This window comes from Protopterus annectens, chromosome 1.part1 (assembly GCF_019279795.1).
Source record: "Protopterus annectens isolate FY-2018-M chromosome 1.part1, PAN1.0, whole genome shotgun sequence".
NCBI lineage: Eukaryota > Metazoa > Chordata > Ceratodontiformes > Protopteridae > Protopterus > Protopterus annectens.
Genome location: NC_056726.1, coordinates 542134406 through 542151313, shown reverse-complemented (window position 1 = coordinate 542151313; position 16908 = coordinate 542134406). Strand labels below are relative to the sequence as shown.

The 16908-nt window shown below is 41.5% G+C and overlaps 1 protein-coding gene across 1 annotated transcript in view; it reads left to right on the top strand.

Annotated features, from left to right (window-relative positions):
• The window catches only part of FTSJ3 (FtsJ RNA 2'-O-methyltransferase 3), a 1310428-nt gene that overhangs the window by 898596 nt on the left and 394924 nt on the right, over positions 1–16908 (top strand). The window contains exons 7-8 of the mRNA XM_044076638.1: positions 14564–14679; positions 15156–15260. Coding sequence (XP_043932573.1) covers positions 14564–14679; positions 15156–15260 — 221 coding nt within the window. The remainder of the gene's footprint in view (positions 1–14563; positions 14680–15155; positions 15261–16908) is intronic.

Below are 16908 nucleotides of genomic sequence, written 5' to 3'. Positions count from 1 at the left end.
CAGAGGCAGGGGAGGAGGAATAAATGGTAGACGCCCTAGAGGCATGGGAGGTCCACAAAATCAGACTTGATTCCTTTCGTGACCGTCCCTATCAGCGTTCCTGATGTGGAGCCCGACTATGCGTCTCTGGAACCAGTCGGGGGTCACCTGTATTTGTACCCAGAAGCCTGGCTAACTATTACCCAAGACAAGTGGGTACAAGACATTATCACCAGAGGTTACTCTATACCCTTTTCCCTTCCACCACGCCCTCCCAAAAGGATCCCAGATGTACCACCCAATCACAGGGATCAAACAGCTGTAGAGATAGAAAAGCTGCTGTTAAAAAGAGTCATCCAAAAGGCCCCGGCAGACCAGATAGGATTCGGAACATACTCCAGCTTCTTTTTAGTTCCAAAAAGAACAGGAGACTGGAGACCCATTTTAGACCTCAGCAGGTTAAACGAGTATGTAAAGAAGTCCGAGTTCCGAATGGTCACTCTACAATCCATACTTCCTCTGTTAGGGAAAGAAAATTGGATGTGTTCAATAGATCTCCAAGATGCCTACTACCACATCAAGATGGACAAAGCATCAAGGAGTTTTATACGCTTCCGGCTGGGAGCCAATCATTACCAGTTTTGGGCGCTGCCTTTTAGTCTCACCACAGCCCCCCCCCCCCCCCCCGGGTGTTCACCAAATGCATGGCTGTAGTGACAGCCCAACTGAGGCATCAGGGAATCCACGCTTTTCCATACCTGGATGATTGTCTCCTGACCGCCACCACCAGGCATCTTCTACTTCAGTCCAGAGACTCCACAATCAAGTTCTGTTCCCACTTGGGAGTCACTATAAATTGGGAAAAATCCTTAACTTTGCCCACTCAATCTATAACCTTTATAGGAGCAAACATAGACACGGTCTCTATGATAGCCAGACTACCAACAGACAGAATACAAAATCTTTCACAGCAGATTTACAGGATACTTCTTCGAAGAGTCAAAGCGAAGGTGGTGTTACAACTTCTTGGAACAATGGCGTCGACTATAACATTGGTACCATTAGCAAGACTACATATGAGAATACTCCAATGGCTCCTGTCATCCCAGTAGTCTTTTCAGCAATTGCCCCTGCATCACCAGATACTAATCACAGATTCTTGCAAAAAGGATCTCCGTTGTTGGATTCAGCCTGGTCACCTTACCACAGGGACTCCCTTTGTACTGCACCAACCCATTGCCACTGTGACCATGGATGCCTCAAAGGGTGGGGTGGGGGGGGCATTATCTAGGCAGGACTGTCCAAGGCACATGGCAAGATCATGAGGCCCATCTGCATATCAATGTCCTAGAAATGAGAGCGGTCCTTCTAGCGTTGCAACCACTTCACAAATTTCTCCCTCTAGGGATGATAGCTATCCAGACAGACATGTCGGTGGTATCGTATGTAAACAAGCAAGGAGGAACCAGATCTTACCCCTTATGTCGAGAGGCCCTGCGAGTTTGGAACTGGGCGATTTCATCCCAACGCTTTCTCATTGCAACACACATCCCGGGGGCATCCAGCGTGATAGCAGACAAGCTAAGTGGGGCAATTTATTACCTCACGAATGGTCTTTGAACCAGAAAGTAGCCTGTCAGATCTTCCACAAATGGGGACAACCCTGCTGTGATCTCTTTGCCAGCCCTATAAACGCCAAATGCAGCACCTTTTTCTCCCTCATTCCCCCTCCGGGAGAGTCTCCGAGAGATGCACTCGTCCACGATTGGCCCCCGGGACTTCTTTATTCATTTCCAAGTTTATACAGAAAGCAATGCTGTTGGGAAACAAGATGATTCTCATCACTCCTTACTGGCCTCGTCATATTTGGTTCCCTTTCCTTGGACCTCACTTGTTAGACTATCCATGGACTCTGGACCCAGTACCAGACCTCTTGACACACGTCAGTTTTTCTTCATCCCTGTCTCCACACTCTGTCAAACTGACAGCGTGGCTGCTCCATTTCCATCATTAGTCAAGCTTCACGATCTGTCTCCAGCTGTAACCCATATCATTACCTCTTCTCATATCTCATAAGCCCTCAACTAGAAAATTGTATAACAGTAAATGGAAGAGATTTTCTATATGGGCAGATAACAGAAAGGTTAATCCATTTACAGCTCCCATTCCTATTGTCTAAGAGTTCCTATCAGAACTTTTTCACCAGGGATCAGCAGTTTGTACACTGAGTTCAGCTAGCAGCAATATCTAATTTTTATGTGGGAATTAATGATTCTAACCTTATGTCCCACAAACTTTGCAAGACCTTTCTCAAAGGTTCTATGATATTAAGGCCTCCCGTTCAAGATCCCGTTCCTCCCTGGGATCTAAATCTAGTCCTTTCTAAACTTACTTTGCCACCTTTTGAACCAGTCCATAGCTGTCAATTAAAATTTCTGTCGTGGAAGACTTTTTTTCTAGTGGCGATAACTTCAGCCAAATGAGTTTCCGAACTGCAAGCCCTATCAGTTAAACCTTCATACTTCATTTTTCACAAAGATTGGGTCTCTCTCCGGACGAATCCTTCCTTCATCCCCAAGGTCTGCTCCCATTTTCACTTGAATCAAACAATCGAATTGCCAGTATTCTTCCCCAATCCCACCAATAAAGCAGAGTATAGATTTCACCAATTGGATGTGCATAGGCAATTGCGTTTCTGCATCCACAGAACTAAAGGATTTAGAAAATTAGACCAGCTATTCGTTTCCTTTGCTGAAACAAGAATGGGTTTTGCCAGTTTCTAAGGTCACATTATCAAACTGGATCTCTTTCATTTATACTTCTGAAGGAAGAGAGTTACCCCTTAAAGTCAAAGCGCAGTCTAACAGATCATTTTCTACTTCTGCTGCCTTCCAAGCCAGGACTCCTATTGATAATATATATGCAGCAGCAACAACATGGGCTACCCCTCATACCTTCATTACCCATTATAAATTGGACCTAACTTCCAGGGGTAGGGCCTCATTTGGTTCCACGGTGCTCAGGAGTATTTTCCAGTGAGCCACCCATACAAGATGTTAGGGACGCTGTCCCACACGTAATAATGGAGGCGAGATAGGACTACATAACATAAAGAAGTTATGTACGCACTATAACGTTCCATGTATGTAGTCCATCTCGTCGAACATTATTACGAACCCACCCACCAGCCCCCTTCCTGGAGTATCTGGAAACAGTTTTCTATGGTGGTTTATATCATAAAGGACACTTTTATTAGGGTTTATTCTTCCAAACCTTTGTTCTCCTTTCTACCTTTTCTCCCTATATAGACTAGCAGCAAACAAGATTTGGGGAGTATGCTCATGCACCATGGGATACCTCCTAGCCACGAGCCAGTCAGAAGTTTTCAGGCTTTCTAAAAGCGGCTGAGTCGGAGCCGAGGATCGGCTCCTAACCCACATGTAATAATGTTCGGCGAGATGGACTACTACATGGAGCGTTATGGTGAGTACATAACTTCCTTTTTCGGCCACAGAACCCGGACGGAAATACAAAAGGCGGGGGCATATCCATATTCATCAAGGATACCCACACCTCCAGGTTAGTGGCACAGCACGATGCTTCAGAGATCATCCACATGCAAATAACAATGGGCAAAACTGCAATTCAAATTGTAGCTTGCTACAGATCACCCACAATGTCCCGGGACCCCCATTCCATGTTTCTGGAAACACTGGGAAACATAAAAGTCCTACCAAACACCCTAATATTGGGTGATTTCAATTATCCAAACATTAACTGGTAGAACTACTCAAGTATTAACTCACTTGCCCAACATTTCCTAGAATTTATAAACTCAAAAGCCCTGGATCAACTGGTCAACACACCCACCAGATGTGACAACATATTGGACCTGGTCATCACCAACATTGGTGACCGGTGTTCCACACCAGAGGTCAACCCCTTGCTGGTTAGATCTGACCATAAACTAATCATTCTGGATATCCACATTCTGCCCCCACCCCCGGACAAGGAAACCACCTTGAAAAACTTTTCAAAAGCAAACTTCACGTTGCTTAAGACCGAGGTGGAAAGTTTCAAAGCCCCCATGCTAAAGGATAACACTGTCCAAGCTGCAAAATCCTTTACTAATGCATTTTACGGGCACCTACAAGAATGCATGGATTGTGCTATTCCAAGCAAAACCAAGACTCACTCCTCCAAGAAAAGGAAACCAGGCTGGTGCACCCCTGCCATAAACAAGCTGTATAATATAAGGAGGAAACTAGTACAGAAAAGAGTAAAATCCCAAGAAGGGAAGACATCCCTGATCAGTATCAGCAGGAAACTACGATCCCTCATAAAATCATCCAAGGCTAGCTTAGAAAGAAAAATTGCCAAGGACTCCAAAGATAACCACAAGGCATTCTTTAGCTATGTCAAGAATCTAAGTGGCAATGCTCATATCTGCTCGGAGTTGGTGCAGAATGGCACAAAATACACTGAACTGATCGATATCACCAACATCCTGGCAGACAGGTTCAGTGCAAACTTCACCCCCTCTCACCCCCAAAGGGCCCATAACCATACCAGAAGAAGGTAGAGCCCCTGAAATCACAGGCACTCAGTTTAAAACAGCCCTCTCCAAAGCCAAAAAAGCAGCATCAGTGGGACCGGATGGTGTCCCAGGCTGCCTCCTACACGAGCTCAAAGACGAACTAACCCCTCACCTAAACACACTGCTCAAGCTCAGTCTCTCCACATGCTACGTACCCATAGAGTGGCACACAGCAAGAGTTATTCCGCTCCACAAAGGTGGAGCCACAACAGACACCAGGAACTATCGCCCTATAAGCCTTGACTAGCTTGGTCTGCAAGGCTATAGAGTGCATCATCATGGAACTCATTAACAGAGACATTGGGAACCTCCAAACGCTGGACAATACCCAGTTCGACTTTAAGGGCAGATCATGCCTCCTAAACCTGGTGGACTGCTTTGAAACAGTTACTAAGGCTATAAACGAGGGAAAGGTGGTACACACAGCCTACCTAGACCTCGCAAAGGCCTTCAACACCATTCCCCATTCTGGTATTGTAGACGAGCTCACCAGCCTGAACATAAGCCCCTACGTCACAAGATGAGTTGCCAACTGGCTCATGGACAAGAACCCACATGGTGAGAGTTGCGGGAGCTAGGTCCGACTCTAAACCGGTTACAAGTGGCGTTTCCCAGGGCTCAGTCCTAGGACCCCTCCTGTTTGGCATGTACTTTTCAGAGGTACAAGCAAGCACAGGAGGACTATGGTTGTCCAAATTCACAGACGACTGCAAACTAGGGGCTATAATTGGCTCTCCGGCTGACACAGACGTCATCCAAAAGGGTCTCACTGAGACGGATACCTGGTGTCAAAATCATGGCCTCAAGCTAAATGCCAAAAAGTGCATAGTCATCCCCTTTGGAAAACTCAAAGTACCCACAAACTACCACATAGGTGGTAGTCCCCTAAATATGGAAGACGTAATAAGGGATCTGGGGACCCAAGTAGATAGTAATCTCTCCTTTGATAATCACATTGCCAAAGTGGTTAGAAAATCCTTGGGTTCGCATCCATATCAAAAGAGGTCATTGTGCCCCTCTACTCATCAGACCCATCATAAGAGTACAACTCCCCATTTGGGATGTACCTTACAAGACACCTGCAACAGCTGGAAAGACCACAGAAGTACCTCACCAAGAGGATCACTGGCCTCAAACAGATGCCCTATGCAGCTCGACTGAAGAAACTCCCAGCTGTACTCAGTTGCATACTGCCTTCTCAGAGGTGATCTCTGCCTGACATACAAGGCCATGTCCAACCCAGAATTGATGGACATGCTCCACCTAAAGAAAACCATATCCCCTCGAACCTCACCACAACAATAAATATGATGTGCTGGAGGGATAGATTCCTGTCACAGAGTCTTCCCATGCTTTGGAACAAGATTCCAATCTACATTAGGCAGAGCTCTTCACTAACACTCTTCAAGAGAAACCTGAACGAGTGGATGGGAAACAGAAAGTTTACCTCGGGGATCACTTCAGTGGCTCTGCTGGACAGAGGCACAGGGAACTCATCTAAGGGGGTGACGAAAGCCAACACATTCTGGCTAGGCTTATAAATGCCTTCGGGCAGATAGCCTGGTACCTCCATACGAACATATGGTACAGGAGCTTATTGCCAAGGTGGACCAGATGACTGAGAGAGGCCCCTGATGTAAACAAATTTTATTAAAACAAAACTTTTCAACTTTAAACAAATGGCTTGAAAGTTTAAAAAAAAAAAACTACCAAGTCTAAGTAGAAATTGAAACTAGACACCACTAGGAAGAGCAACCATAGGTCCTTCAAGTACTTTAGAAATCACAAACTTCTGCTTCCCCTTACTCCATCTTCCCCCTAAATGAGTTAATTTCCATACCCCCTCCCTTGAGAATACCTCAGAACAACTCCTTAAAGTGCTTTCAGAGGTAAATGGGGCTTGATAGTATACTTGGTCATTCTGTTGTCAGCATGAAATACTACCTGAGTGACCTGCTTGAAATCTGTTCTTCAAGTTCGGCCTCTCAAATGGATTTGAGCCTGAGACTTGGGAAATAATTCATCCTCCTCTTTAAGGGTTGAGGGAGGCATCACACTAGGACACGGTGGGACACATGCCAAGTGTGCCTTGGTGAGAACCTCAGTAAATTTCAAAGTCTTTTTTTTTTCTGCAGTGAGGCAGCATGAGGCTCATTTCACATGTAGCTGAAGGAGCAAGCAGAGCTGTGGGTTCAGGTATTTCTATGAGGAGGCAGGTCTGGATGCCTTGTGCGACTTTGCGGAGTCCCTTAAATCTTTATCAACACTTCGTTTGACGGCACTTCCCTATTTGGCCCAAAGGTTAGAGATACGCTGTCCATGTGCGAGAAAGATGGGAAGACCCTTTCTGTCGCGGGCATTCGTTTTTCCACTCCTCCTAGACTATATTCAAAAAAAATCAGAGGAGCAGTGGAAAATTGTGATTCAGAAAATCAAAAGGGTCTTTTCCTCATGCCGGTGGTGAAGGTTCAGCTTGGGGCAGTGGAGGGAACAAAGATGGAAGACACTGCCCTCATGGCAGAGGAGCTCAGCATCATCAAGGGTTCAGAGATGCGTTCTTTGGGAAACTCTGTCAGAGCTCCTGAGTGGAGTTTTATTTTCCCTTCTCTGGAGGCAGTCGGGGGTCGACTATCTCTGCACCTGAGGGCCTGGTGAGAAGTAGATGATAAATGGGTGTAGAGGTTAATATCTAGAGGACACTACATTCCCTTTTCCCATCCACAGCCCCAAAACAAAAGACTCCCAGATGTTTCACCCAGTCAAAGGGATCAAGAAGACATTCAGATACAAAAGCTGCTGGACAAGAGAGTCTTCTAAGAAGTTCCACCAGACCAGAGAGGATCCAGTACTATTCAAGGTTCTTTTTGGGTACCAAAAAAGACAGGGGTCTGGAGACCAATATTGGATCTCAGGAGATTAAACAAATCAGTTCAGCGGAGCAAGTTCCAGATGGTCACGGTTCAGTCCATTCTCCCATTCTTGAGAAAGGATGATTGGATGTGCTGTATAGACCTCCAGGATGCGTACTACCACATAAAGATGGACAGGCGATCCAGAAGTCATTTGTCTTTCCGGCTAGGAGCCAGTCACTACCAGTTCAGAGTACTGCTATTTGGCCTCACTACAGCCCTCAGAGTGTTCACCAAATGTATGACAGTAGTAGCAGCTCACTTGAGACAACAGGTATTTCCGAGTGTTTCATCACCGCCCCAACCAGGCATCTACTTCTACAGGCAAGAGACATAGTGCTTTAGACGTGTTCTTTGTTAGGTATTAGAAAAGTCAAACCTACTCCCTTCCCAAGAATTGGACTTCACAGGAGCAAGCATAAACACAATTGAGATGGTAGCATGTAGTGACCATAAGAGATCAGATCAGGAAGTTACTACACAGTTTGAGGGTATCTGCTCGAACAGTACTTTAGGCTTTGGATTCAGTGGCAGCAGCAATAATACTGGTCCCGCTAGCATGATTCCAAATGAGTCTGTTACAGTGGCTTCTAGCGGTACAGTGGTCCATCTTTCATCAACCCATATCAAGCACCATAAGGACTATGAACACTTGCAAGAGGGATCTGTCATAGTGGATTCACTCAGAACAGTTTACTCAAGGTCGTCCCTTTGTCCCCCCTGCTCCCCAAGGCCACAGTGATCACGGACTCTTCCCAGATAGGGTTGGGGGGACATTATCTGAGAAAAACAGGCCAAGGCACTTTATCTTCCCAAGAGAACAAGTCACACATAAATGTCCTGGAGATGAGACCAGTGCTATTAGCGTTGCAAGCCTTTCAGAATGCTCTCTCTGTTGGGACAATAGTGATTCAGTCGAACAATGTGTCAGTAGTATGGTACATCAAAAGCAAGGGGGGACCAAATCATAACCCTGTGTCAAGAAGCGCTCAGTGTGTGGCAGTGGACGATCTCGTCCATCCACTTTCTGGTAACAGCACATTCCGGGAAAGTTGAAAGGGATAGCAGACAAGTTGAGCAGGTCCATCATGCGTCATGAGTGCTCTCTCAATCAGAAGGTGACGGAAGATGTATTACACAAGTGTGGTCAGCCTTGCTGCGATCTTTTTGCATCCCATCTGAACAACAAATGCAGCAACTACTTTGTCCTAATCCCCCCAGCAGGGGAACCCCCAAGGGATTTTCTTGCTCACAGTTGGCTTCCTGGTCTATTATAAACCTTTCCTCCAACCCCACCTATTCCTAAATTTCTTCAGAAAGGGAAAAAGTAATCCGCATTGCTCTGTATTGGCATCGACCAGTCTGATTTCCCTTTCTTTGGCCTCACCTGTGGAAGAAGCCATGGATTCTGAACCCAGTTCCAGACCTTCTGTCACACCCAACAAGAATGCCTCATCCAAACATTCACAATCTCAATCTGACATCTTGGTTTCTGCAGTTCTGCTAATAGCCACACAACCTATTATGCTCTCCTCACCAGTGCGCCATATCCTAATGTCCTCCCATAGGCCATCTGCACAAAAGTTACCTAACAGTAAATGGAAGAGATTCATACTTTGGTCTCAACAAAATTATGTGCATCCTTTTTCAGCTCCTATCCACACTATTTAGAGTTTGTAGCGCAGCTATTTAATAAGGGAGCAGCATATTCTACAATAAAATCGAAACTATCTGCATTTTCTAACTTTGACATTGGAATTGATGATTCCTCCTTTGTTTCACATAAGCTATGCAAAGCCTTCTTGAGAGGAACTCTTCTACTCATTCCCCAGTGTAAAGATCCTTTACCACCTTGGGACTTAAATCTAATATTACAGAAAATTATACTGCCTCCCTTTGAACCAGCAGCTACATGTCAGCTTGAATTTCTGTCTTAGAAAACCATATTTTTGGTACCAAAGATAGTTTTCAGAGAATACTGTCATCCGGTCCATTAATCTGCCAGTTTTCTTCCCTAACTTCACAAGTAAAGGTGAATATATGCTGCATTTACTAGATGTTCATAGACATTTACATTTTTACCTTCATAGAACAAAGGACATAAGAAAACAAAGCCGATTCTTTGTTTCTCTGAAAATAGATTGGGTCTTCCGGTGACCAAGGTAACTCTAGCTAAACGGCGTACAGACTGCATGTCTTACATTTATGAGTCAAGATTTAGAACTTCCAAAGCCTGTGCAGGCTCACTACACTAGAGCAGTGGCCACTTTTTCAGTGTAGTGTGTCCATGGATGACATTTGTGCTGCAGCAACCTGGGCTAGCCCTCATGCCCTTTATACTGACTGCAAGCTAGATTTGATTTCTAGGGGTAGAGCTTGTTTCAGTTCAATGGTTCTGAAGAACATCCTCCCATGAGGCCATCCAGGAAAGAAGGTAGCTGGGGACTCTGTTGCAAGTGTGAGGATAAAGTGAAAATTTACATCATCAGATGAAATAGTTATGTATTCCCCATAACGTTCTGTCTGCATTGTCCATTTTCACTTGTTCCTCACAAACCCACCCACCATACCCGTATACCTTTTTGGCCTTTGGTTGAGCGAGTTGACCTAAATTTGTTATTGGCTATTGTGAAAGCCAGAAATAGTCTTACCCTTATTTAAGGTAATTTCCTATTCTATCTTTTTCTATGATTATATGCAAACAAGATCTGAGATAATTAGGAGAGAGGCATTATGGGTAAGGGAGGGTGCTCGAGAGCTTTTTAGTTGCCATGAGCTGTACAATGGCTATGTCATATCTGAGGGTTCAGATCTGAAGTGGAAATTAATTACTTGGATATCAACATTTGGAAGGATTATGTATGTCACTTGTTATCAATCCACTATTTTTTTGGAAGCCTGCATTTTCTAATTCTTAAATTGGTCTAGCTGTCACCCTTTTTTCAAAAGTGTGGCATGATTAAGAAACAGATGATTTGCATTTGTAGAATTATTTTATTGGATTCCCTTTTTTTTAAGCTGAATTGGATGTTCCTAAAATGTTTTTTAATAGATGGTATAGTCTTGATCTTTTCATAATCTTTTCATATATATTGTTTAAAAAAAGAGGGCAGTGCAGTACAAATCAATTTTGAAGGATTCTGACTTTTCATCTTCCACATCAACGTGCGAGTTCTATGAAGAAGTTGATGTCTTTATTGCTATGTACACTGTAGTCAGGAGGGACATTTGTCACATTATTTGGCCCAGTTGGTAAAAAGTTATTGGCTGTTCATCTCTGAACATTCTGGGGAGTACTCCAAGGTTTGCTTTTAGGAAAAATTGTAATATTAAACAAATTCTTGAGGGAGCCAGATAATTGTATTGCACACAAAGGTAAAATGTCTAAGTGTGGTAGATGTAGTCAGGGCAGATTTATCCTGGACGTGAATAACTTGACAGTTGCCAGTTGTAACCGGTTGTGTATTGTCAGGGAAATTTGATTGCAGAGTGAAAGCAATAGTCTTTTTAGCCTAGTGTACCTATTGTGAAGCTTTTTACTTAAGTAAAACTGAGAGATCACTTAGGGAATGCATCAACAAGCATTGTTTGGACATCAGAAATAGGAGTTATAGTAATGTCTTATTTAAGCATTCATTGGTTTGTAGTAATTTTAAGAAATTTGTATTCTTTGTGATTTCCAAAGTACAAGTTAATTAAAGAAGTGCTTTTGGGAAGACAAATTCAGTTATGAATTTGTTTGGCAGCTCAGATTGAATGCTCCATGTCTTATAGATATTAATAAGCATTTGTCATTATTACCTGGTTTAAAACTAAGATACGAGTGATAAGTTTTTATGTATTTACAATTTTTTTGTCTTTTTTTAATTTGTAAATTCAAGTTTTTTAATGTATATATTTCATTGGTGTTTTTTTTTTGTTTTAGTCACGTGTTGAGATAGTTTGATTTAAGCGAAAGTTAAATTTTGCCCTCTTTCAAGATGCTAGTGCTCCCCATTCCCCCCCCCCCTTTTAAAATGCTGTTAAGCAAAATTTTCCAGATCTTATCATTTTCTTCCCTTCTACCTTCCAAATTTCTGCAGGAATTACCCTCTGTTCCTGAGGTCTTCCAAGTTGATTAGTTATACATCACTGTTTTTATTTAATCCCTGCCTATTTTGGATATCAACTGCTGAGCTTCATCTTCCTCTGACTTTGGCATTATGTAAGTCTTCCGTAAGTATTTTGGTTTGTGGCTTTTGGTTACCAGAATCTTCTGCTTTATTTATATTTTCATAAAATTTCCGGAATTTTTATAATAGGCTCTGGAATCATTTTTCTTGTCATATTCTTCTTCAGTTTGACAACAACTCTGTTTTCTGTTGCTCAGGTCATTGTACTAAGTGTTTGCACTCTGGAATTATCAAAAAATGGTTGCTTGACACCAGTCCTTCTAAACTCATGCATATTATTCAGATAATCCCATATTTTCCCTTTAGCACTCTGCAGTTGTTCCTGTTCTTGTTCTGCTCAATCCCCATTCTTCTGCAATGCTTTAACCTTTGTCCTCCCTTCTAAATAATTACTCTTCCTTTGTTTCCATGTCTGTCTACCATGTTTTTAATTCCCAGTTACAATTTATCCCACTCACTAGTTGTCCCTTCTGAATTTCTATCTTCCCTAATTATTCTCAAATTGTATTCACTACTTATTCCTTAAATTTATCTTTTTTAACAGGCAAGTAGGAAAGCACCAGTGTCTAATTTTTACATCATCACTCTGCGTATTTATCTGTTTTTTTATTGGTGTATGATATGAAGCCCAAGTGGTTAAACAAAGCCAATTTTGGGTAAATCCTTATAAACCCACACCCATGAGTGGGTTATTGCTATTATAAAATGACATTATTTAATAAGAAATGTCTTACTTTTCTTAAATAATAACTTCACAATTTGCTTGAACATAAATAAAATCAAAACAAAACAAAAAAGCTGACATAGTAATGGGAAGAAAAGCATTAATGTCAGGCCGCAGATCAAATACAAACTCGGTGCTTTGGCCCTATAAACAATTGAGGCTTCATCAGAGTCACCCTAACCCATGTTACTTACTCATTAAATAGAAAATATACTTGAACAGCAGCCATTCAAAATTCATGCTTAATCAAAGTTATCCTTAATTAAAAACAGACACTGCTTGTCTTCAAGGCACATGTCCAAAAAGTTATTCATTCGTTTAAAATATGTATACATGTAGTGAATATATTAATCTTAAAAAAGCATAACTACTTAATTAATGCAAACCTAGTAAATAAAACACTCTATATTTTATACTATTCTTGCTCGAAGTTTTAAAATACCACCAATCAAACAGTGATCATTAATACCAGGTTTGTTCGTGGCATTTAACCTTAGTTACCAAAGTGTTTCTTTAAATTCTAAAATTTAGACTTTAACAGTTGCCTCCCCTTTCATTCCAATTTACTTGGTCTATATCAGAAAATAAAAATCTTAAAATCACTATATTTCTTAGAATTATATTTTAAAACTTCAAGCAAGAATAGTAAAATAGAAAAAAAGTTTTTTTTTATTATTTATTTTGCATTAATTAGGTAGTTATGTACTTTTAAGTTTAATATGCTCACTGTATGTATAATTATTTTAAATTGATGAATAACTTTTGGACATGTGAATATAAAAACAAGCAGTGCCTGTTTTTAATCAAATGAATATCCTTAATTATGAATTTTGATTGACTGCTGTTTAAGTATTTTTTCTATTTAATGAATGTGTAACATGCGTTAGGTTGACTCTGATGAAGCCTTGATTGTTTATAGGGTGAAAGTGCTAAGTTTGTATTTGATTTGTGGCCTGTTAAAGCTTTTTTCCAGTTACCATGCTGGCTTTTTTCTTTTTGTGTTGGTTTTCTAAAATGTCTTTGTACAATGGCGCTTTAGTCTTCCATGTTGTTTCCTTATTCTTCAACAGTTTCTGATGTTCTGTGCATGTGTATGGGACTTGTGTTCTCTTGCTTGCACAGTACATCAGTGCTGTTGAAGATGAGCAACGGAGAAAAGAGAATTCCTATTGCTGGTTTAGGAGGCAAACATCTGGATATTCTTTGAAAATTTGGACAGTGGAGTGATACGAGAGTTTGGTGAGTTTTACAGAAGGTCAGTGCAAAAAATGAAGGAAGATCGGGTGCATTTCTGTGTCTTTATTTTTGAGAACGTACCTGACTTTTTTTCTGTTTTGCATTGTCCCACCATAGCATATACCAATAGAAAAGTGTGGCTGCTGGATGGTGCTTTAGTGGTGGGACTTTTTTCTCTCGGTATACACATTACAATGGGCACACTGGTTGGGATGTCCAGTCAGCATGCACATTTTTAAATAGCAATGATCAGTCATTGTGCAATTGAATGTAATAGCTCTTCCTTTTGCATGCAGCTATGTAGCTAACCAAGCAGTTCATCTATCCTGAAAGATTAAAGCATTTTCTCACTAAGAAAGTAAATGGCTTGAGCACTGACCCATGCATCATGCTATAAAACTGCAACCTTTATCTTTGTCTCATACAGACTTCTTTGAAATGACCTATGCCTAGCCTAGAAGGCCTCAACTGACCCTGACCTTTGTGAATTTCTGCACATCTGCAAATTCCAGAAACATCTTTACCAAGGGCCTAAATGTCCATTGCACATAAACAGAATCTGCTGGAGGGTTAGATTCATCTCCCAAACAATCTCCCTCCTCTGTAACAGGCTTTCCTTTCATTTTAAACAAAGCAGATCCTTCACTCTCCTTAAACAACAGCTGGAAGGAATAATAGGAAATCCCAGGTACTCCCCAGACTCCTCCCCAAGCCCTTATAGAAAGGCTAAGTTATAGTGAGTATCACTTTGGCTAGGCCACAAATGATCCACCCGGGCTGTCAGCCTAGTAATTAGCTGTAATCCTGTATCTAGATAAGTGGGAATCTCAGCTGATTTTGAAGTACAATTAGGAAAGGCAAAAGAAAATTATAACTGACTGCAGATGTCTGTGAAGTATTGAAATAGTCATGGTAAAAAGACTCTCTTTTATTTTCCACTCTGCAGGGTATCTTGCTCCAGAAAAAATAGACAGCAAATTTTTTGACCCCAAGCATGCTTTCCAAGAGGTAGAAGTGAAGGCCAAAACTGTTCGAGACCTTGTTTCTAACAAGAAGCCCAAGGTAAGTTAACTGGAACAGCCTGAGTAAGGGGTTGGGAATTAGACTGAATTCTTGAAGTTTTCTATCACTTGTGGTTGAATCTGTGTGTCTTCTCGTGTGTATGATATTGTAGATGAATGTTAGAACTGCAAAGTTTCAGAGACTTTAATCTGGTAAATGAAGAGCATTACTGACTACAGCAGAGGAGTATTTTGGGCTTTCCCATCTCTTGCTGTTAATGCTGCCTATAGATGATGGTTCCATTGGATGAATCTGTTCTTTGCCTTGTGGTAATGATGTGGTAAAGGGTAGAAAAGTACGGGCTTGACTATACTGAGCTATATTTGTGATGGAAAGCAAGCAGTTGATGTCATTATACTGCCACACCTTCCCTGTAATTTGTCTGATTGAATGTAGGGCAGAAATATACTGACTGGTCATTATGTTTCTGATAGCTCTAATTTTTGTCTCAAATTTTTCTTGTCTTTGTTTTTCAGGCTGAGGGCTACACAGAAGGTGATTATACTCAGTATCATTGTTTCACCATTATGGATTTTATCAAAGCTGAAAATGCTGTGGATTTCTTGAACAATGCTAGTGAGGTGAGTCATGGAGGAATAGATGTTTTGCATTCCTTGGGTCATTACATAGTGAGTTTATGGTGCAATTCTGATTTTCATAAATATGAGCAAGATGTACTACAGTTCTCAAAGGAAACGTGAGATGGTAATGGTCGAAGGAATCAAGGGCAGTATTAATGCAAACAAAGTACAGTGGTGACTCTGGGGAGCAGAGACACATTCTAGAGATAAAGGTACAGCATTGATGGGACAAAAAATAATCATTTTTGAAATGAACACAACAAATCAAGTCTATGCTGTTGGCTATGTGGTGGAGAGAGATAAAGCTCTGATGATAACCCAGATTATGTGGATCTCACTAGTGGCCTAACTGCTAGTGGAATCAACAGGGGATGGGTAGAAGAGAGTGACCATTTCTGGCTTTACCCATCTGGATGGGAGAAAGTCTGATCAATGCATTTGCCAGAGTCTAGCATAAGCAGATGCGCAGATACATGGCTTTGATCTGTTGCATGTGCTTGGCTTTGTTTAACCATTAACTATAATGTGTGTTTCACATGTACTAAAGTGCAGATGTATCAATGGGGAGGGAGTTAATGCAAGTCCTGATGATGATGCAGGGGACTCTTCCCCGCTTCAAGAAGGAGGGACATGGCATAACAATATTACTCCCCTTAGGTTTGCTTCATTAATGATGTGAACTTTTGAGATGGGGCAGCTGTATGGTTTTGCATTCAGGGGACCTGGATCTGTTCTGAACTGCATTGATGGTCCTACATCAATTCTTGGAAGAGTTGAGCAAGGTCCACATGCCACCAGGACAAGGATGCACTTTGCCTGGCTGGATAGAGCAGACTGTAGATGTAGGTGGGACACAAAATATCTTCATGCCTTCCTGTATGGTATTTCACTGTGGTCTGCTTTTTGCATCATCGAGTAGAAGGCCCCTGCTGGATGAGGAACAAATGCTCTGAAGACCAGTAGCATGTTGGCTGATGGTTGACAGGCAGGGAGGCAAAAGAGTACTACATAAGAAATGAAATAGTGCTAAAGAAATACTTTTTTTTATTTGTTTTAAACTGTGGAAAGTATAGGAACAGCAGTTTGCGCTGTGAACACAGTATTCTTTAAAGGACCACTTACGGCAGAAAGTAGTAAAAATCTGTCTACATAAGAGTCTGTGTCAGATACTTGATACATCACATAGTAAACTGCATAAATTCAAAAGTAAAGAACATTGAACTAGCTTTTTTACTCATTGGTGGTAAAACAAAAATGACTTTATGTATGTACACACACACACTTATACAAATATATATAGATATATGTATGTGTATATACACACACACACACACACATACATATATATATATATATATATATATATATATATATATATATATATATATATATATATATATAAAAGATATAGATATATATATGTGTATGGATCTAGGACTTTTGATCGAAAGATCAAACGTCCAAATCCATTAAGGGCGAGCATACTTGCGCGAAAGTGCTTTTCCCCGAAGAAGCACTTTCGTGTAAGTATGCCTGTTGCCGAGGCCGTGCTACAGTGTGGATAAGGGAAAATTCCCTTTTCCCCACTGTAGTGTGGTTTTGGAGGGTGATTATTAAAGTAGGGGGTGTGTGGGGGGGGTGCAGGGAG